At 42.8% G+C, this 23,350-nt stretch overlaps 1 protein-coding gene across 1 annotated transcript; it reads left to right on the top strand.

Annotated features, from left to right (window-relative positions):
• The first annotated feature begins 5,494 nt into the window (after positions 1 to 5,494).
• zc3h15 (zinc finger CCCH-type containing 15) lies at positions 5,495 to 22,601 on the top strand. The gene is made up of 11 exons (XM_080782590.1): positions 5,495 to 5,696; positions 6,834 to 6,932; positions 10,259 to 10,364; positions 10,868 to 11,023; positions 13,072 to 13,166; positions 15,949 to 16,134; positions 17,658 to 17,738; positions 19,842 to 19,907; positions 20,373 to 20,492; positions 21,181 to 21,322; positions 22,269 to 22,601. The coding sequence occupies exons 1-11, from the start codon at positions 5,622 to 5,624 to the stop codon at positions 22,439 to 22,441; spliced, it is 1,299 nt and encodes a 432-aa protein (XP_080638716.1). The 5' UTR covers positions 5,495 to 5,621; the 3' UTR covers positions 22,442 to 22,601.
• The last annotated feature ends 749 nt before the right edge of the window (positions 22,602 to 23,350 follow it).

Genomic DNA, 23,350 nt, shown 5'->3' with positions numbered 1-23,350 from the left:
ACGAAACCTATAAGGTTTTTTGACCCCGAGGGTAACTGGGGACAGGGAGGAACTCCTTATATGGTCAGCACACTCTATATAGTAGAGAGGATTATCATAACAAAATAAAAAAAGAAGTGATATTTGAATTAAGTGAAATCACTGAATATACCTTTAATGGCATTTTTATCTCTGGGACCCACAATTTATATTGTAAAATTAACTCTGAGTAACGGGTCAATTTGGTTTCATTTGTAGAGTTACAGACCCATAAGGGTCCATTTGGTTCCAAACTATCATTTATCTGGGGACCCCCTGGAACTACCTCACGTACCCCTGGTGGTCCCTGGACGCCACTTTGGGAACCACTGGTGTAAAAGAATGATGTAATATAGAATGCATGGTGTATATATAGGGTGGCACTGTGGCACAGTTGGTAGTGCTGTCGCCTCACAGCTAGAAGGTCCTGGGTTCGATTCCCGCTCGGGACGCTGTGGGTGCTGGCGGCGTGTTTCCTCCTCCGCGTCATCAGTGCCCATACCCGAAGGCGGGGTTGGCGAAAGGACATTTCTGTGTGGAGTTTGGGTTACAAAATCGTGGGATAAAATATATATATATATTAAAAAAAAAAAAGAATGCATGGTATATTACAGCGTAATATACCACATATATTGGTTCAGTTCAGTGGCGCAAATATCATGCAAGGTTTGTCCAATCCACAAAGCTGATGGGTTAGGCTGGCCAATCAAGGAAGTTGAAGCCTGTTGATGTCCCTAATATGGTAAATTGATCACCATAGCAACCCCTGCAGTCAGAGAGGCTAACAGCAGACAGACACACTCTACACAGCAGACAGACATGGCTCTAAAAGGCAGACAGTCACAGCAGAAAGATGGGGACCACACCAGTCGTCAAATAGAACCTTATGGGTCTGCAACTCTGAGAGTGTACTAATGTACAAATGGAACCAAATAGACACTTACAGCTCTGTAATGAGAGTGTACACGTTGAACCAAATGGACCCTTACGGGTCTGTCACTCTGAGAACATAAGAATGGAACCAAATAAATGAACCGTTACGGGTATATAACTCTGAGTGAGCGTATACAAATGAAACCGAATAGACCCTTACGGGTTTGTATCTCTGAGAGTGTATGAGGCAAAGATAAAGTCCATAGACTTGACTGCCACATGACATCACACACACAAGAAAAAAAACACTTGTGTGAAGTGAGGGGTGTCCTAAACAAGTGTCCTAAACAAACAGTTTTCTGAAAAACGTCATGTTTTTATATCAGTGGTGCTCAATATTTCATGTCAAGGACCCCAAAAATGATATGTAATTGGCCACCGACCCCCCATCTGAAAATATGTTGTTCCAGAAGCAAAGATTTGAGTAAAAAAAAGTTAGGACGCCAAAAGTGATCGGCCGAATTTTGATGATGTATGATGATAAGAACGCCCCTCACTTCACAGAAGTTCACACAAGTGTGATTTTTAAAATTGTATTAAATCACTGATCAATGATACAAATAGAAAGTAATAGCTATTACATTATACATACTCTCTCAACTGGGGGATACTGCAATGTTGACACCTGGTGGCCAGATAATGAAACTACAATGACCATACAACAAAATGTGTGTCGTCCCAAAGTAGTAGTAGCAAGTAACTATTAGCAGCATTCAGATGAATGATTTTTACTCTTAGTATTTATAGCACTTTCTTGCCCTCATATAATTGGACAATATACGGTTACATCACAATATGCATTATATTGCCTATATATATATATATATATATACATAGGCAAACAATTGCGTTGTCAATGCCCGTGTGCAATTCAGATCAATTGCTCCAGCCACTGAGGAGAGTTCTCAACGGGCCTGAGAATGAAGGCCTGGCCCTAACTGGGCCCTAACTGGGCCCTAACTGGGCCCTAACTGGTGTGGCCCGAGGCCCAGCCCGATTAATTTGCATAGATTTTAGGCCCGACCTGAAAAAATGTGAGAACTCTATACACTCAGTAAAAGTGAAACGCCAGTCAGCAACATCCTTCTACCCTAATGGACAGGGGGTACACAAGCACATGGCCGTTTATCCGTGCTCCGTCTCCTACAAAACCACACTGTTAGCACACTGTCTCTCCACGCAAAATAAAATCTGCACGCTCCCAGAATCCAGCTGCACTACATTGCATCCACGCAACTGTCATATTTACTGTACAAATATTACTTTTGTCAGACACATGTTTGTTGTTGCGCAACATTTCGCTGTGGTGCAAATTACATCACAACTTTCTCATTCCCCAGCACCTCCCCTTTTCACTGCACACACACACACACACACACACACACACACACACACAGGGAACAGCAGCACGGTACAGCACAGTATGCTACAGTACAGAACAGTACTGTACAGTACGGTACAGTATGGGACAGTATTGTACAGTACAGTATTGTACAGTACGGTATAGTACAGTATGGCACAGTTCAGTATTATACAGTACTGGTCCAGTAGGTACATTATGGTACCGAACCATACAGTATGAACAGAGGAGAAGAGAGCAGAACAGTACAATACAGTACAGTACAGTGGAGTACAGTACAGTGGAGTACAGAACAGTGGAGTACAGCACAGTACAGTACAGTGGAGTACAGTACAGTACTGTGGAGTACAGTACAGTGGAGTACAGTACAGTGGAGTACAGTACAGTACAACACAGCATGCAGAGTACAGTGGAGTACAGCACAGTACAGCACAGTACACTACAGTACAGTGGAGTACACTACAGTACAGTGGAGTAAAAAAACCAAACAAAAAACAGTATCGACTATCGCCCTTCCGCGATTGCCTTCTTCCCATTTGCGACACGTGGCGCTAGGATGTCTATATAGTCTTCATAATGGATACAGCATAATCAATCATAACAGACAGAACAGAACTATTATTTCAATTATTACAAATATCACACCTGTGTGATTTCCTTCTAAATTATACTGTGGTGTTTTAATCGGATAGGTCAAGAGACCCATCCGTCCATCTTCAACCGCTTATCCGTAAGTCGGGTCGCAGGGGCAACAGCTCCACCAGAGAGCTCCAGTCCAGAGTCAGACCCCTCTCCAGAGCAACATTAGTGACTTCCTCCTGGGGGATACCGAGACGTCTTATATAGACTCTTGGTTGATGGGGTCTGATTTGTGCCATATACAGTAAGTTATTGCTCTCAATGCTCATCCACATGACGTTGTCAATAGAGGGTATGCGTGTGACATCATCATCAAACCCGGAAGTTATGCGGGAACACCTACTGAGTGTCAAAAAACGACTTTCTGGCCTTGACAGCCCATACATCCAAACGGAAATTAAACAACGTTAAACAATGTTAAAACTCACTTTGCCACTCGATTTGCCATTCACTTAACCCATTCTGACCAGGTTTCCACTGGACACACACTGGTCTGATTAACCCATTCTGACCTGAGATCAGATTAAAAAAATGTCAGTCGTTCTTCGAATTTTTCAAAAATAGCAGACCTACAAGCTCGTATCGCGCCACTCGGTGGCGCGATATGAGCTTGTAGATCTGCTATTTTTCAATAGGTAAAGCATAACATGATGCTAACAGCAAAATGGGTGCCCGGTCAGAATGGGTTAATGCCTGTGCATACCCTCTATTGTTGTCAGCCTGGGAGAGGGGAAGGGGAGGGTGGTGGCGAGGTCAGGGGGAGCAAACCATGCCTATGGGAGACCAAATAGGATTTGTATAGTGCATCGCGCCTCTAGTGGCTCCAATGAAATTCGTGCATCTTCATATAGATAATCTACCAGTATCCATGACATGATGGACACTGCGAACATTTTAAATATCTACAACCACATATTGCACACATAAAGACTCTTCTAAACGTCATTGACATATATTTGTTTTGCAAAAAGGGTGAAGTGTCCCTTTAATAAACGAACGACTTCCTACTGCTCTCCCAGCTGCTGCTCTAGCTGTCTAGAAAATATAAATCAACACATGACTCCGCCACCTGGCCAACGCGTTAAGTGGGGTCATGACATCTAGCGAAAATGTATAATATAGAAGAATAAAAAATAAAAAAACGAATATGCACTGGCTGTCTACTTAGTAGCCTAGGCCTAGGCCTATAGGCAGCCAGTGCATATTCGTATTTGCCCTACTACATCAAATGTTAATGTAAAGTAGTATAGGCTACGTATTAAAGAAAACTAAGAAACCCATAGTTGAACTTGAGCTGGAAAAAAGTTAAAGTTTCACTTCACACATGATGACACTCAGGAGAAGATATTTTGAAATGTGGCACGAATGGATTCTGCAGGTCAGGACTCTCCTTGATTTCAATCACATCTCCTTGGGCCAGGGAGTCAGTCACGACTCCTTAATTTGTTATCAAAATTCCAAACAGAACACATTAAATAAGGACCCCGGGCGGGCCCTTGCCATCGAAGACCTTAACAGGAGCCCTCGTACAAGGTTTCTTTGACTATATGCATCAGGTGGATGCCTGGTACCACAGCACCTCAAAGGCCCTTAAAACAAGGCTCCAGACCTCCCAAAACAAACTGGTCAGGCTCCTACTTGGCCTCACCCCCCGAACCCACCTCACCCCTGCCCACTTTGACAGGCTGGGATGGCTTAGGGTCGACGACAGAGTACAGCATCTTGCAATGGGTCTGGTCCACAAGATTCGATACACCACCAAGATACCCATGTATACCTGTCTAAATACTTCCTTAATGTAAACGAAGTCCACACCCACAACACCAGAGGGAGTGCAACAAACCATGTACAACCCAGATTCGGCACAAACAAGGGACTAAATAATTTTCGCTCCTATGCGACCAAAATGTGGAAGGCCCTACCAACAGTCATTAAGACATGTGAATCCCTTGGCTCCTTCAAAACTGCTCTCAAAGGGCACCTACGGATGGCTGCAATTCGAAAGTGGCCTCTGTAAAAGCTGAATTTTTATCTGGATTGTACTATGTTTTTGTATGGACGTGGTGTTGGGTGCCTGCACATATGCACACATGGCATCAACGCATGGTGTTGTGTGCAGGCGCCCTACACTCTGTCTTTCGTTTTCTTTTATCCCCCTGTTCCCCTCACTGTATATATATTTTTTTTCCCTTTTCGCTTCCTATATGATGAATTCCTGTTCTGTTCTTTAACTACATAGAAGTGTCTATTTGTTTGTCTCTAAATGTTTTGATGAATTGAACAATGTGGACCCTGTTGTAAACAAGTGTAAGGCTTAATTGGGTCGTCCACTCACAGTTAACAGTCTTTGTATTGAGTTTGTGCTTGAAATGTACTGTAATTCTGCAAACTGTTAATAAAGATTTCAATCAATCAATCAATCGAGGGCCAGGCCACCAAGAGAAATACAAACCCCATCATGCATCTCGGTAAATACGCGATGACGTCGTCATTAAGCACGCCGTGCGTGGGTCACATCATCATCATGATCACATGTGGCCTGGTGGTGCAGGAGATGAGCTGTGTGTGTGCGCGGCTAGCGAGCGGCTTAGCAGCAGCAACAACACCACATTAAAGATAACACAATCCATTACAGAGACGCGTTTCTCTCAACACCCAAACCTTGTCTGCCATGCCTCCAAAGAAACCCGCCCCGGCCGCACCGAATAAAAAAACCCAAGAGAAGAAAAAGGAAAAGATTATTGAGGTAAAAATGGCACGAAATAATAGCACGTTCTTGTTAGCCCTAATGGCCCCAACTCTTGTCCCTGCTAACCCAAAACGAATAGCTGCTAGGAGGACACAAGCTAGCTGCTGATGAGCTAAGATTGTATTAGCATCTGGTGAATTGTAACTGTGTTCATGTTAATTTGGTAAGGCCTAATGATGGATAGTGTCAATTACGCAAACTTTAGCTAATTAGCCATGTGTCAGGGACTATTTTTTTAACTGTTCTCTGATAACCGTGCTGGCTTTGCCAACAAACCGCACAGTGTTAGCCGGGTTACTGTCGGGCCACGTTTCCTCTGGTTATCTGCAGCTGGAGGCTGGAGCCATCTGCCATCAAGTTTTAACATTTTCTACATTATGATGTTTAACTGATGTTTTCTTGATCTAATACAGCTGGTCAAATACTTTTTTCATTCATTAAACAACTTACTGAAACATATGCAGCCAGCCACCTGAACTTAGTATGGTATCTGTGACAATATTGTTGAGCCAGCATATGTAGTAACTTATAAATTAGTCTCTGTCCATCACAGAGATGGTGGCCATGGTGATTCCTATGGGCCGGCCGTCCAACAAGAAAATGAGTGATGGGTTAAATTAAAGAGTGGACCAGGGAATGTATTAAAATACATTTGTAGATATATATTTTTTTAAACTTTTTAAATTTGAAATGTCAGACTGGAACAGACTAATGTGGTTTTCTGGCGTTGTGATGCCCAATCTCTGACTTTTCTTGGAAGTTTTCAAACTATGACAGTAGATTGCTTTAAGAGTTAACAGTGATTCAAAACTAAGGCATTGCCAGGCATAGAGCATAGATCACGTTCACAACATCTTGATTTTAATCCCGTTTTTCAGATACCAAAATAAGACTCATTGACTAATAAAAGCCTTTTATGTAAGTTAGACCACTGTAAAATGGTTTATTTAAAATTATTATATATATAATTAAATCATGAGACCATTTTAAATGTTCTTTCACCAAACTTGTGTTCCAAGAGTGTACTGTAAACAATCCAAGTAAAGCAAATTTTCAACTGTCTCTGTTGTCAAACTAATATGTGCGTTGTTGTGGATGACGCTATCTTTGTTTTTGTTTTGTTTTTATTTTCAGGACAAGACATTTGGTTTGAAGAACAAGAAAGGTGGAAAGCAGCAGAAATTCATTAAGAATGTTAGCCAGCAGGTCAAATCTGGAGGACCACCCAGAGCGGTCAGTACACTGCTATGTCCCCACATCTGTTTCCCAATGCTATTCCCTTCCTTATTTTTAAAGATATTTTTGGGGCTTTTTGCCTTTATTGATAGATGTAAGTAAACAGGAAGTAAGTAGACAGATAACGGGGAGAGAGATGGGGAGGGGGGGGAGAGACCATATAGTAATAAAAGGTTAGAGACTGAACTAGAGCGACAGCCCGCCCATCCGCTATTCATTTCAGTGGAAGTTGCTCAGTGGCGTTTTGAAGCACCCCGAAGAACCGTCTACTTCCGCATTTGACCGCCGACAGTTGGTGGTCAAATGCGGACGTGCAAACGAGCGTTCGCTGTTAAAGCCCAGCTGCACAGGGTTTCCTCGTCATGAATCCACGGGTCCGCCTGCAGTTCACGCTCTAACCACTAGGGCCGAGTGCGTCAATGCTGGACAGCCTCTAATATTCGAAAATGCTCTATATAGCCTTCGAAAAGGCTGTATACAGCCTGTTCAAATCCCTCCCACTGCGTCGGAGAGGGCTGACCCAAAACAGCGTGTCAAGGTGAGCTTCTAGCCTACGTCATCCCATATAAACTGAAAATTTAGCGTCTTTATAATGAAGTAAATAAATCACTTTTTTTTTATTAACATGACCAATGACATGTCTGCTATACACTCAAAATGTTTTGTAAATAATCCGCCTGCCATTCTTTCATATCAATTGGGAAACCGCATGTACTGGCTTGGGGGCACAACCAGGCTGTTTCAGCCAGCGGACTCACGCCGGATCAGCTTGCCCACGATGAATGGTGTTCTCTGGGTGTAACTAGTGACATTTAATACTCGGTGTCTTGTGGAGGATAGGTGAAAACCTGACTGACATATACTTGTGAAATGTCACCACCTAGTCTACTACAGGGTTGCCAAGTCCGCTTGGCAAAACTTGGATTGTTTTTTTCCCCACAGTTGCTTGCCTGGTTTGTTAGCTTATTTCTGGCAACAACCTCGTGATTGGCTGCTTGCCTTGTAGCCAATGGGACGGAAAGGCGGCCTCTGGTCAATGGGAAACATCTATGATGGGAAGGGCCCAGGGGGAGAGGCATATATCCCTGGCAGCCACGCAGACTTGACATACTGTCTGAGGCGCGACATACCAAAGCCTACACGGGTTGTGCAGTCAACGCGCTGTGATTGGCCAGTCGCTGTGATTGACAGCCTAACGTTAACCTCGGTAAAACTATACCTAAACCTAACCCTAACCTCAAGAAAATATACCTAAACCTAACCGTAACCTCCGTAAACTGAACTTGCCCGGGGGCATAGTTATAAACACAACCTGTGTAGGAATTGGTATGTAGCGTCTGAGACAGTGCAGGCTCGCAACGCAGCAGACAAGCATGATCATTGATCACTCAGTCACACTCACGGCTTGATGGGAGAAGACCCGTTCGTTACAACGTCTCTCCATATAACTTCAAACCAAACGCGGCTGCATACACGTTACTAAAATAATCCTACTAATATGGGGGTGGGAGAACACAACGGAGACAGCGCACGCAAACGGCCGCAAAGCGTAAGATTGTGATTCTGTCTGTTGCTTGACAAAAAAACAATAAAATACAGAATGGTACCGCAAACCGTTTCTGTTTCATTGACGTGACGACAGGATCAGAGCGGGGAGGATTGTGTGAATTAGGCTACAGTCACCCCCGCGGCCGGTTGTGTGTTGAAGGGTGATCAACGAACGCTGATCAGTGCGGCCAAAGTGAATTGATCAGTGTGGAAGAGGAAGAGGAAGTAATATAGCAGACGTTTGTTTGGATGGATTGATTATAGTTCTCCACTCAGAATGAGGTAATTCATACATGTAGCCTAAACATACAGTTATGGATGATAAATATTCTTGTTGCATCAAACTCAAAGCATCGTTAGGCTATATTACTTTTATGCACAGTTATTCTGCCTGTTTTTTCCAGCCAGAGACCAACCATGGCAACCAACCATATGATAATTCATTATAAGTGTTTTAAGATTTTCCTGTTGATCTGAATATTAATGGTTTTACACTACAGCCTAACACTCTCTAAACCAGAATATATTATGACTGAGCTGTTATCGTTTCCTGATTAATTGAAAATGGAGAACCCTGATGTAGTCTTTAGTGCTTTTTATGGTTTTATCCTCCGTAGTTTTTGTATTGACCCGTACCTTCTAACTGTACGCATTCTGTGAATAAAAATGTCAATCAATTGTGACCTGAACATTGTCCATAGCAAAGCCACATTGTGAAATCTGAACTGTGTTCACAGCTTGAGTCATCGAAATTGTGAAATTGCGCCATCTAGTGGCTACTATACTTTGGACTTACTTTGGACCAGGGGGGCAGTCAGACGGATATTTTGTGAAGCCACTAAGGAAATGAAAGTTCATATAATGGCCTGTTGTGGCGCTCTCATTGGGCTCAAAAAAAACCATAGCCCCATAGAAGTCCATGTATTTGGGCCCAACTTCACCTAGACTGTATTACCTTAATAAACATGGTCATGAATACTTTTTGCTTCCAGTCACTAGTTTAAAGTCTCATTTCTAATGTCATAATATTCTTTTTGGAAAATTATGGTCCCATTTATTAAAAAAATGACCATAAAGTCGCGCATGTTCTGAGGGGCGTGGCTACCGTTACAGTCTATGAACGGGATCCCCCACCCACTCGAGTCAAAATAAAAACCAACGAAGAAGAAGGGGGAAGTCCCGCCTCGTTGTCTGGGCCAGCTGGCCTGAACTGGGCCAAAACGGATCTAGAAAGATGGCGACTTCCATTGCAAGGACTGACAGGCTTCATTTTACGTTCACGTTAGACCCGTGGAACGCTTTGTCCATATTTTTTTACAGTCTATGCTTTGGACATAGTTATAACTGCAAATGTGCCTAAATCCTTTACGTTTTTTGAACTGTACATCCTTAGGGGGTCTATTGATAGATATGCATCATTATTTTCTTTTTTTAAAGAAATGTCCCTGCTTCCCACCATTTAACACGATACATTGTAAGCTTGTAGATCTGTTATTTTCAGTGAATGGACACTGGGGCCCTTTTTGAAACTAGCTCCTCGCCACTCGCCCTACACACTTCCACTCGGTTTCAGCATAGATATATAAATAACCGAGACGCAATGCAATGCAAGTGGATGGAAGGGATTCCGGTGCCGTCTCTATTATTTATATATCTATGCTCAAACCAAGTGGAAGTGTGTAGGACGAGTGACGAGGAGCTAGTTTCAAAAAGGGGGTGGGGTTCATGTGGCTAAAATATCTATCTCCCTCTTTGCTCCGTTCGTCTGTGTGTAGCCGGGCCTGGAAGGCCTGACCAATAAGAAGGCTGATAAGAAGAAAGAGTTGGATGAACTGAATGAGCTGTTTAAGCCTGTTGTTGCTGCTCAGAAAGTCGCCAAAGGTAACACATAATCACAGTCACACACACATTGATTCCTTGTTTGAGGGTGGGAAACTAATAATGCAAATGACTCAAAATGACATGGCTCATTCGCCAAGTAAAAGTTATCCCATAGATTTGCTTCATCGATGCATTGAGCCAATCTAGGACCAACCAGTCTGAAGACCAACTAACAGCAGCAACACGATTACGCACGTGTGGGTTAATCAGAAAATCGGAATACAGGCTAGGATTGGGAGAAGGGGGGTGGGGACAAAAACAATATTTCCATGTATTTTTTACTATAGTTTTAAAATTAGAATTATGACTTGCTACAAAATCTGCAAGATATGCCCTAGTTCTATGTGGAGAATAATTTCTCCTGTCAACATATTGAGTTTAGTTTTTTGGGGCGCATGCTTGCATAGATTGTAAATAATATTTTGCCTTTTGTATGATCAAATTTCAAATATTTGCAAGGCAAGTTTATAATACTATATGTATTTCTGTCTGTCTGTCTACAGGTGTAGACCCAAAGTCAGTGCTGTGTGCATTCTTTAAGCAGGGCCAGTGCACAAAGGGTGACAAGTGCAAATTCAGCCACGACCTTACCCTAGATAGGAAAAGTGAAAAGAGGAGCCTCTATGTGGACGAGAGAGGGGAAGATGAACAGAAGAAAGGTTGGTTTGTGTTTGTGTGTGCTTAGTGTTTTGCCACTTTTCTAATGTGAAAGGATTAGAATTTCCTCCTCGATGAGAGAAAAATCACTATAGGTCAAAATTATGACAGTGACTGTCATAATTTGACTAAAGTATTTCCATGCTTATTGCATTAATTTATTTATGGTCATTTGTTCTGCCTCATTTGTTAATTTTTGGTTTTTTCTACATTTTCCGTAATGTGATGCCTCATTTGGTGATCAGCTCTGTGGCCTTGTGGTTAGAATATCCACCCTGACACTGGAAAATTGGGGTTCAGTTCCTGGCTGAATCATACCAAAGACTAGTGACATTTTACACTGGAGTAAAAACATTGCTGCAAGTACAAGCAATGTTGCCGGGGCGGGGTACAGACGCTTGTATCCTGCCACAACGTTATGCTGCTTTCACACGGGCAGATGCAAAGCTACACTAGTACACCTAGTCACAGACAGTGTTGTCGTTAAGCAGCAGTAAGGTCCCACTGGCCGCAGCTGTCCGTTTATCATTAGCACAACCACAAACGTCCAACACGTATACAATGAATTACTCGCCTAATGCTGCCTGCAGGTGCCGTGTTTAATTCCAGCGTGTGTATTAACCTACATTGTCTTAAGTGACAGTTTTCATATTGTAAATATGGTCTTGGTCGCTAACGTGGTTTAGCGACTAGCACTTTGACAGCTCATCCATCGTATAGCTTGTTTAGTGAAACGGACTTCCTGTGCAGAAACTGCCTCATCAAAATGAGAGCCACTTGTATTGATTAGTCAACACCAGTTTTATTTCTGAGTCTACTTACAGGACGTTAACATCTCATTTGAGGGCCTGTCAGCATTCTCTAAATCCCTGTCTCTCAGCTGTTGGGTGCGCAAATGCGCCTCCATTGATTGATTGAAATATTTATTAACAGTTTGCAGAATTACAGTACATTTCAAGCACAAACTCAATACGCATTACACTTGTTTACAAGAGGGTCCACCTTGTTCAATTCATCAAAACATTTAGAGATGTACAAATGGACACTTCTATATAGTCGAAGAACAGAACAGGAATTCATCATAAAGGAGTTAAAAAGGGAAAAGAAACATAATGGTAAGGGGGTGGGGGGTGCCAGTTTTGAATTGCAGCCGTCCGTAGGTGCCCTTTGAGAGCGGTTTTGAAAGAGTAAAGGGATTCGCATGTCTTAATGACTGTTTGTAGGGCGTTCCACATTTTGGTGGCATAGGAGCGAAAATAATTTAGTCCCTTGTTTGTGCCGAATCTGGGTTGTACATGGTTCGTTGCACTCCCTCTGGTGTTGTGGGTGTGGACTTCGTTAACATTAAAGTAAGTATCTAGACAGGTGCATGGGTATCTTGGTGGTGTATCGAATTTTGTGGACCAGACCCATTGCAAGATGCTGTACTCTGTCGTCGACCCTAAGCCATTCCAACCTGTCTTAAGTGGGCAGGGGTGAGGTGGGTTCGGGGGGTGAGGCCAAGTAGGAGCCTGACCAGTTTGTTTTGGGAGGTCTGGAGCCTAGTTTTAAGGGCCTTTGATCTACCGCGCACCAAACGTTTTGACGGCGCACTGGCGCACCGCTTGTGTGCACCCGTACTTGTATGTATTCAAATGAAAATAATGAGTGTGGCCAGCACATAACATTGTTGAGGATTAATATTATCACAACATGCACGCAGCCACACAAGTATGTTCTTTCATATGAAAAGGGTGAGATACGCCAGTGGTGTTAAACACGGACATAGTTTTATACGAGAAGAAAGGGAGAATGCGTTGTTGATGCAGCCAAAAAACAAAGCCCTTTGTTTCAGAAAAGTAATACAAGGAGAGAAAAGGGTACAGTATAGTTAACGGTGTATGCTGCCTCCATGTGGCTGCCCATTGTACTGGGCTGGCTCACTAAAGCAAATAAAACGCCTGTACTGTCCTTTTAATGTAGTGTAGTGTAATGTAGATGTCTCAAAAATATCTCGATAATTTTTTACGGACAGAATGTGTCCAACTGAAGGCTTGTAATGTTGTTTCAGATTCCATGGAGAATTGGGATGAGAAGAAATTGGAAGAGGTCGTGAACGAAAAGCACGGAGAAGCTGATAAGAAAAAAGCCTCCAAGACACAGAAAGTAAGTACTTCCCTGGGAGTGGGTCAGGGGTGTAAAATGAGATGATGTTTGTCGTTTGTCATTATAATTTTGACCACATAGTCCGACAGCCGCTTCGGGATCTGGGGTCCAGATCTGCCTTCATTATATACTATATAATCGAATGATGGCATATCATAATTCAAGAGTAATGAAAAGACAACACGCTTTTAAACTAAAATAACAGATTATGTAGCCATGTAGAGCGTAGCAGTCCCACCCCCTTTCATGACGACAGGCCCAGGAAATAATTCCCCATGCATTTTTCCCCATAGACATTTCAAAAAGTATTTGAAGACCTTTAAAGCCTCGGACAAAGCCAACTCTGATCGTGACAACAAATCCAATATAAGAAAAACAACAAAATGATTTGTTCGGCCCAAATAATTGTTTATGATTTGTCACAATCTGAGTTTGCTTTGTTCGAGGCTTACAGATGGGCTGTCAAATGATTAAAAATTTTAATCAGATTAATCACAGCTTCGAAATTAATTTAATCATGATTAATCACCATTCGAACTAGCTCTGATTCATAACCTTCTACTGCTTCTACGATTCTGCCCTGCAGTACAAGGCTATGGGACTTACAATTTTAAATCTCAAATCGAAATCAGACCAGCCTCTCCTCTTTAGCGAAAATAAAAAGAACGTTTTTGCTACTCACCAAAACAAAGGCGGGTTGTGTCAATAGAAAGACTACTTTCCTTAGTGGACGCACTCTGAGACCCCCACCACACGTATAAACGGTACTTTTTGGCCAAAAAGGGATTTTTTTTCACCGGAGGAAAAATATTCTCTATGAGGCAGTTCTCTGGGCAATATCAGTAGAGGGCGCAGCGGAGTAACTAAAAATGTTTTTTTCCCGGTGGAAACAAAATCCCTTTTTGCCCAAAAAGTACAGTTTATACGTGTGGTGGGGGGCTCAGAGTGCTTCCACTAAGGAAAGTAGTCTTTCTATTGACACAACCCGCCTTTGTTTTGGTGAGTAGCAAAAACGTTCTTTTTATTTACACTAAAGAGTAGAGGCTGGTCTGCATTCATGCGAGTGGCCGAAGTTGAAAGTAACATAGCTCTAAGGCTACGCATTAGAGCTATGGACCAGAGCTACATTCGAACTATGTCCAAAATATGCCATGTTTTCCTGTTTATTGTTGTGGAAATGGAAATATAAATGACAGAAAGCGGATTCGTTTTTGAATGTTTTTTTGTTTTCTAATGCATTTAGTATAGCCATGATGTGATGTGAGCATTTGTAGGCCTAGCCTACACTTTGAGTCAAATGAACACTGGCTTTTGGCCATGTAGACTGGGGTCCCCCAGGAGGAAGTCACTAATGTTGCTCTGGAGAGGGAAGTCTGGAACACTCTGGTGGAGCTGTTGCCCCCGCGACCCGACTACGGATAAGCGGTTGAAGATGGATGGATAGATTATTTATTTTCCGTTACCAGACAATTAAAACCCATTTTTTAATGCTTGCGCAAGTTGGTTACATTGTATAATTAGGCTACTGCCTACCGTCATTGCGCCGCATTATCACGGCCCGGTTAAAAACGAGAATGATACACACCATGAACTGACCATAGACAATATATCCTTTACAGCTCTCTCTTTATTAACGAATATAAGTCGCCACAATCGCCAGCCTATACACGTAGGACTGGACAGAAAGAGAGTACAGACAATATGCCATACTACTAGGCTGTTGCTCTGCGCTCTGATGCCCTCTCCACGCTACGCACCGTGGTGCATGAACAACAACTCCACGTGGACCCACGACGACCCACGTATGAATTACATAGTTTATAAGAAATGGCACAGCGGCCGTCCTTGCAGGCAGTGACAGTAACAGAATGAGAATCCTGTAGGCTGTAACCTGTTCATTTTGGGGGGCATCAACAACAGCCTGTTGATGATGAATGATACTATGAAACTTAACAATTCATTAACTAGTACTCACCTAATGACGCCGCCACGGAGGATATACCATGTTTAACGTAATTCCAAAGCGTTTAGCCTACATTGTTTAAGTCATAGACGCATGCAGTTTTTATGAACTTTGGCTAAAAGCATGTTATTATTATTATTATTCCACTACCACCCGGCACTTCTAGTCGAGTCTGTCATGGTAGCTGGCTACAACCGAAACAACTTCCTCTTCAAAATAAAAGCGACTTGTAACAATACTTTTATTTCTTAAGTGAACTACAGGATGTAGTAGACGTAGGGTGGGCTTGGAAGGATAAATCACACAGAAGGCAGGAGAAATAAACTCTGCAGGCAGTCGGGACTTTATTATTTTTAAATCTTGCCAACATAATGAACAGGGACACATAATTCCTGAGCCGCGTGCGCATGTTAGGGGGAACACTAATATGCGTTAAATATTTTGAACGCAATTAATTAACGCCGTTAACACGTTATTTTTGACAGCCTTACTTTAAATAAATACTTTTTGAAATGCCTGAGAAAAATGCATGGGGAATTATTTCCTGGGCCTGTCGTCGTCATGAAAGGGGGCGGGACTGCGACGCTCTATTGTGGCACATTTTAAGGGTCAATTTATTATGATTATGAATGTGCTGCATACTAGGTTCCACCATGTTTTAGAATATCTGTGACAATTAAATTAAATATATTTTTGCTTGGTCATTTTAATTTGTTTTAATGTCTGTAGAATATGCATTTTCAAGCCGCAGAATTTACACATTTTCTCTAATCCCGGGAGCACTATCTAATGAAGTAATTTAATTAAATGTCTTTTCAGGTGTGCAGGCACTTTCTGGATGCCATCGAGACCAACAAGTATGGATGGTTCTGGATATGTCCAGGAGGGGGCGACAACTGCATGTATAGGCATGCCCTTCCACCTGGCTTCATCCTGAAAAGGGACAAGAAGAAGGACGAGAAAGAGGAGGAAAAGATCTCACTGGAAGAACTTATAGAGAATGAGGTAAGGAGGGTGCCGGGTCGAGGAGAGGTCATATTTGCTATGGTTGGAGCTGGACGATTGACCTAATGCAATTTGGTGCAACATTGGGTTGTATATGGTAGCTAACTGTGACGCACTGCAAGTAATATTTTTGATCTTTGTGTTGTTTTTGTGCGTTGCCGAGTAACCAGAAGTAGCGATTTCATTCACCTTTTCACAGATATTGTTGAACTATCAAAATGTATTTTCTTTATTATGCTAGAAGGATTCGGACGAGGACAATAATAATAATAAAAATAATAATAAAACTTTATTTGTATAGCACCTTTCATGACATGAAATGCAGCTCAAAGTGCTTTACAGAGAAATGGAGGATAAGAGAAAAGCAAGGCAACAACATTAAAAACAAGCAGTAATGCAATACAGTGAGGACATGAATAACAAAAATAAAAAAATAAAAGATCAATTAAAAGCAATGTTGTAGAAGTGGGTCTTGAGCTGAGCTTTAAAAATGTCTACAGAGGCTGCCTGACGAAGGTACAGTGGGAGCTTGTTCCATGCCGACGGCCCGTAGAAGCAAAAAGCTGCTTCCCCGTATTTTTTAGTTGCCATTTTTTTTGGCAAAGCGAGCAGGCCAGCAGTGGAAGACCTTAACATGGCAATGTTGGCAAAATGACATACCACAAGTCTTCGGAATCTGCGATCCATTGTGCTATAAGTGATGTTGAGACCTATTCACAATGCAATGAGGGAATACAAACAGTAATTATTATAGTAATGATTACAGGGAGGCATGCATTCCGAATTTGAGTGGTTTCCGAGTAGGCCGGTGCCCAGTGCCCACGGGTAACTCACTGGCTACGCTGTACTGGTACAGCTATTCTCCATGTGCAGACCGAGGCCATCTTACCATATAAGTTAATGGCAAGGTGCTTACCTATAGGTGCAACTTCCCATTGGCAGCCCTTTCATCCAAGCAGAAAATCTGATTGTATTACACGACGTCAAACTCGCCAACATTGCAGCTGTACGGAAAGCTTAAATTATCCTCTTTCTATCCTCCCAAGTGTTTGTTTCATTAAACACAAATCCACTGTAGACATGCTATGAGCTACTTTGTGTCCCTGCAGGTGATTCCTTTTCTAAATGCTGGAGTTTGGAAGTGCCTGGCTGTTAGATATCACTCAACTGCCCTGCTACTACCACCTGTTTTGAATTAGGACATAATGCAAGAGACAGCAGGACATTGCTTTACTGAAAACGAGTGCTTCCAAACTCTTGACGGCAACATGGCCCGCGGTCTGCGAAAGGTCAATTGTATAACCGAACTGGGCATGCATTCCCATCTTGCGTCATTCCCGGTTTACACCGTTCCCTCAACAAGTAGTATATAAGAATTTGATTATAACATTGCTGCCTAATGTGCGTGACTGACTTTATGTACACATTATTTCCCATCCCAAATGGCTCCTATATTTAATTAGAGATTGTGGTTTATTCAATTGCTGCCTTTGTCTTAATGCATTTGTCTCTCTGGGCTCCAGCGTGCAGCTCTGGGAGCCAACGTGACTCGTATCACCCTGGAGACATTCCTGACCTGGAAAAAGAGGAAGAGGCAGGATAAGGTAATTATTTCATCCAATATTAAGTTCATCGGGGGGGAAACGCCGTTAGTAGATTCGGATATCTAAAAGCCAATTGTTGTTCACTTTTCATCATGCTAGCGCGATAATGGGTTCCACTGCACAAAACATTGTCTAGAGATCCTGCCAGGGAACAGCAGATACTCGCCACTGTGATGGGTCATGCATGGGGCTACAAGCTACATTGGATGGCAATTAGGAAAGCGGAACTATTGTAAAATGAGCACGACATGGGGTTTTGCAACTTCTTTGCAGTCGTGATCCATTACATTATTGGCATTAAAGGAGTAGTTCGTCCAAAACAATTACTAATTTCTATCACTTAATGCAAAGAAGACTGAGGTCATAATATATAACATCCCCCAAGAGCATCTGCCCCTAACGACAATAGAGGGTACTGTTCTAAAGGAGGTCAGCGACTTCAAATACCTGGGCGCATGGGTCGACTCCACAGAGAAGGACCTTAAAGTGAGGAAGGCACTCGCCTGGCGAGCTCTTAACGGTATGACCAGTGTGTGGAAATCCAACCTCCCCCGACACATCAAGATCAGTTTCTTCTCTGCTACCGTGGAGTCCGTCCTCCTCTACGGCTGTGAATGCTGGACACTTAAACAAGCCCTACAGAAATCCCTGGACGGGTGCTACACAAGAATGTTACGTGTGGTACTGAACATCAACCAGGATGAGCACATCACCAACAAGCGTCTGTACGGGGCATTACCAAGTGTAACAGAGAAGATAGCAGTAAGGAGGATGAGACTAGCTGGCCACTGCCACCGACATCAAGAACTCCCGGCCAAAAAGCTTGTACTGTGGGAACCAACACACGGGCATCGATCGAGAGGACGTCCCACACCTACCTACGTGGACGTACTAAAGGGAGATACTGGTGCGGAAAGCACAAAGGAGCTGGCCAGATGTATGGAGAACCGAGATGACTGGAGACGACGATGGAGGGCTCGTCTGAGGACGACGTAGAGAGAGGTTAAAACACCCGGTGAAGCCTTGACTCAGCTGGTCATCAAATTATTGGCTCAGGAATTTGACAAAAAACTAATTTGCGTGAATTATTCCTTTAAGCAAATACAAAAAAGCAGGAACAATGATATGCAGTAATATCGTATATGTATTTAACTCAGTGTTGGGCAAGTTACTTTAAAAAAGTAAGGAATTATAGTTATCGTTACTTATCTAAAAAAGTAATTTGTTATTTTACTTTAAATTATGAAAGTAACTACTTTACTTTACTAAAATAATATAAAAAACGATTTAAAAGAAGGTTTTTTGTTCTGTCGCACAGTAAGAGAAAAGACAACTCCCTCCTAACATTATGAAATGTAGTGGAACAATTAAACATGTTCAGGAATCTTTATTGTAGCCTCAACTTGCCTTCAAAACAAATGGTGCTGTGCAATATGAAGTCTGTCATGATCCGCATTTGCCATTTTAGCGTGTGGTACTGCCAGTACCACACGCTCTACCACAGCTCTCTCTTTATTAACGAATATAATTCGCCACAATCGCCAGCCTGTACACTGGACAGAAAGAGAGTACAGACAATATGCCATACTATTACCAGGCTGTTGCTCTGCGCTCTGATGCCCTCTCCACGCTACGCACCGTGGTGCATGAACAACAACAACTCCACGTGGACCCACGACGACCCACGTATGAATTAGATAGTTTATAAGAAATGGCACGGCGGCCGTCCTTGCAGGCAGTGACAGTAACAGAATGAGAATCCTGTAGGCTGTAACCTGTTCATTTTGGGGGGCATCAACAACAGCCTGTTGTTGATGATGAAAGATACTATGAGACTTAACAATTCATTAACTAGTACTCACCTATACGCCGCCACGGAGGATAGGTGTTTAACGTAATTCCAAAGTGTTTAGCCTACTGCTAAAAGCATGTTGTTGTTTATTATTCCACTACCACCCGGCACTTCTGTAAAGCGTTGGGTTACAAATTATTGCAAATAGTAGTTTCGTTATGTAACGTAACGCGATGTAAGGGCGTTGGTTACAACACTGCTTGTACATGCCTAATTTGCATACCCAACATTTAAATGATTTTGATTAACAGGTGGAAAGAGCAATGGAGGATATGGAGAAGAAAAGAGCTGACTTCAAGGCTGGAAGATCACTTGGGGTAGGAAATGTTTGTGTTGTGGTTCTTGACATGTAACTTTATTAACCCATTTTGGGCGGGAACCCCTTTTGGTGTTACCATTATGTTATGCTTTAGCTATTAAAAAATGGCAGATCTACAAGCTCATAGCGCGGCACCGAGTGGTGTGCTACGAGCTTGTAGGTCTGCTACGAGCTTGAAAAATCATTAAACTGTGGCGCAAATCATTGAATATATGTTTCAGAGCGAACATTTTGAACTAAAATATTTGCTTCTGGCGGGTCCCTGGAACTACATATTCTGAGATGGGGGTCCGTGGCCCAATAGAGAATTCTGGGGGAAAAAGGTTGCGCACCACTGACATAGAAACATAGGTTTTTCAGGAAAATGTTAGGATTTAGAAGCCTTTTTTTTTATCGACCTGTCCAAATGGGTTAAATGAGCGCAGTCTGTGAAATGTGTTTTTTGCTGCATGTCTGTGTGCAGGTGAGTGGTCGTGAAGTGTTTGAGTTCCGTCCAGACATGATAGACGAGGATGACGCTGAAGCAGACGACACTCAATATGCCAAAGAAGAGGACGACGATGACGACGACGACGAACAGCAGGTAAAACACTTGGACCTATATGTTGCACCACCCCTTATCCCTAAACCTATTTGCCTCTTTTTAAGTGGTGCAACCACTTCTACAACCAGCTCGCAATGTCTATGTACCTGTTTGTTTGTGATGTACGTCAAATGAGCACGAGTGGTGTGCGCATGCGTGCGCGTGCACCACTGGTGTGCGCACGCACCCGCACCCGTGTGTGTAGTGCCGTGCATGTGCGCGTGCACCACTGGTGTGCGCACGCACCCGCATCCGCACCCGTGTGTGGATGTTGTTGCTACATAATTAGCGTCAATGCTAGCGAGCTAAAATATAGCCATCCTTGCTCTAGAAAGCACCAATGTTTCCATCTAGACCACCGGATTATCAGCAAAAACCTCTGAAAATCGCGGTAATGGACCAAACCATGGAGAGCTCCGTAGATTAGGGGTTATTCAGCTTTTAGAGAGGGCAGTTGCACCACTTGGTTCACACAGGTGTGATTTTTTTTTTTACTATGTTGGAAAAACATTTTAAAATAGTCATAATATAAATCTACAAGGAATCCCTAACTCACAGCAGACATTTTGAAAACATTTATACCGTATTGCTTTGTAACATTTCAGCCTTCTTGGACAAAGACAACAATCCTGCTCAAAGAACACATAACATTCACCTGTCTCTCCCACCCCCCTCCCCCCCCCCCCAGGTGGAAGCTACAGTATTCCAGGACATAGACCTATCCCGTTTTGTCCCCCAAGAAGTGGACAACAAAGTGGGCATCACTGTAGCATCTATGGACCGTTTCACCTCTCGGAATAAAAGTCAGCCCACGGTGGACGACGACGACGGTGAGAATGTTTGATTATTGACGGACTCAGTCCGTTTTCTTTCTTTCTTTCCCTCCCTGACACATGCTGGGTCAGGTTGGTGCCCAGACTGCCCACATGTCAAGATTCTGTACCGTTGCATCCCATTCATTATATACGTTATAATAGAGTAAATTGGTTGGGCTTCTCCTCAATATTGCAGCAATGAGAAAAAAAATGGCAGTAAACACAGTATTCAAAATGCAATATATAAAAGCAGTTGCGCAATGTAATATGCTGTACTAGCGTCGTACTGGCGTCACCTCTACTGAGGTTGTTTTTTTTCTCCCCTCGTCTATCTTGAAATATAATTGTTATATTGAATGAAATTTGATGTGCCCATTCACATTTATGTGCCCATGAGGAAGAAACCTCTTGACTTTGGTGACCCCATGACCTTCCCTCTAGCTGCTCGCACCATAGATAGATATATATAAGAAAGCTAGATGTCTCACCCGCGCTCTGGCCAGTGGAGAGCGACGTTGCTACTGTGGCGGCCATCTTACCGTGGGGCAGCATTTAACATTGTGTCTATGGGGCAGGTACTTTTAAATAACCATAACTTAACCACAAATTGGCCATGGCAACTGACATTCAAGATCTGAGCTGGTTTGTGCCATGTTAGGCCAAGTCACTATGGACGGTATCTTACAATGTAGGCATTGTAAATTGTAGCATGCAGTAAGTTTAGGATTTAGAACTGTGACATCCAATGGAGCCTCTGACCCATCACGACACGAGTATATAAGACAAACATGCTTGCGTTTTAAAGCCTGAATCTGGACATGCGTGTGTATGCGTCTGCGATACTGTAATTTGTGGCGCCCAATCCTTTCTCACAAAGTGAAGTGTCTAGACTAAATGGGTAGAGAGTTCAACGTATACTAAAATATGAAGATTTCAACTTTTTTTTTCTTGTGCTCTACAGAGGAGCAGGTCAATGGAGCATGCGGTGGTGAGGAGGCCAACGGGCTTTCGGGGGAAGAGGAGGAGGAGGAAGAAGACGACGACGAGGAAGTGCCTGTGGATGAGAACCTCTTCACAGGAGAAGACCTGGACGAACTTGATGAAGAACTGAACACGATGGTTCTGGAGGACTGAAGGGGAGGTGGAAGACAGGACAGACAAAAGGACAGTAGATCCACTAATTGGACTGATGGACCGAAAGCAATGTAGTTATCGAGTTCAAAGAAGCACCCGGGGGTTTGAATGGTTTTAATATTCAGAGACTCTCTTAATAAAGCCTGATTCTATGAAGATACACAGCTCGTCTGTCCACTCTCTCGCCTATCGCTCTCCTTCATTCACACAGCTTGGTTTCCAGACAGAGTACGTTCAAGCAGAGACTGCCAGGGTTTAGCGCCACAGATTCTGTCCCCTACACCCCCCCCCCCCCCCACACACAGCTTTAATGTGCCGATTCTGTGCCGTGCGAGGAGAGAGAGCCTTTAACCCATTCTGACCTGAGATCAGATTCATACGAGGTTTTCCACTGGACACACACTGGTCTGATTAACCCATTCTGACCTGAGATCAGATTCTAAAAATGTCAGTCGTTCTTCGAATTTTTCAAAAATAGCAGACCTACAAGCTCGTATCGCGCCACTCGGTGGCGCGATATGAGCTTGTAGATCTGCTATTTTTCAATAGGTAAAGCATAACATGATGCCAACACCAAAATGGGTGCCCGGTCAGAATGGGTTAAGATTTGAGATGTGGCACACTGGGACTTAAAACATCTCGGTGATTGATTAGAGGCTTGAAAATTACAGTGACTTAAATCTTGGAATTGAAAAACTGTCTTAGACTTTGGGACATGAATCTTCCTATTCCACCTCTGGCTATTTACTGCCTTTTTTCTTTTAAGTTATTCTTAATGCAGCCCCTAATTTAAGAATGCAAATATCAAAGACGTTAATTTGTTTGGCAAATTAAGCCCTGTGGATTAATTTTAAAGGCCACAAACGGCTGGTCCTGGAAAGTTTGTTTAATCCCTATAGGGAACCAAGC

The sequence above is a fragment of the Protomyctophum bolini genome, assembly GCF_963924005.1.
Source record: "Protomyctophum bolini genome assembly, chromosome: 14".
NCBI classification, from domain to species: Eukaryota; Metazoa; Chordata; class Actinopteri; order Myctophiformes; family Myctophidae; genus Protomyctophum; species Protomyctophum bolini.
Note: the sequence above shows the minus strand (reverse complement) of the source record. Positions and strands in the feature narration are given on the sequence as shown.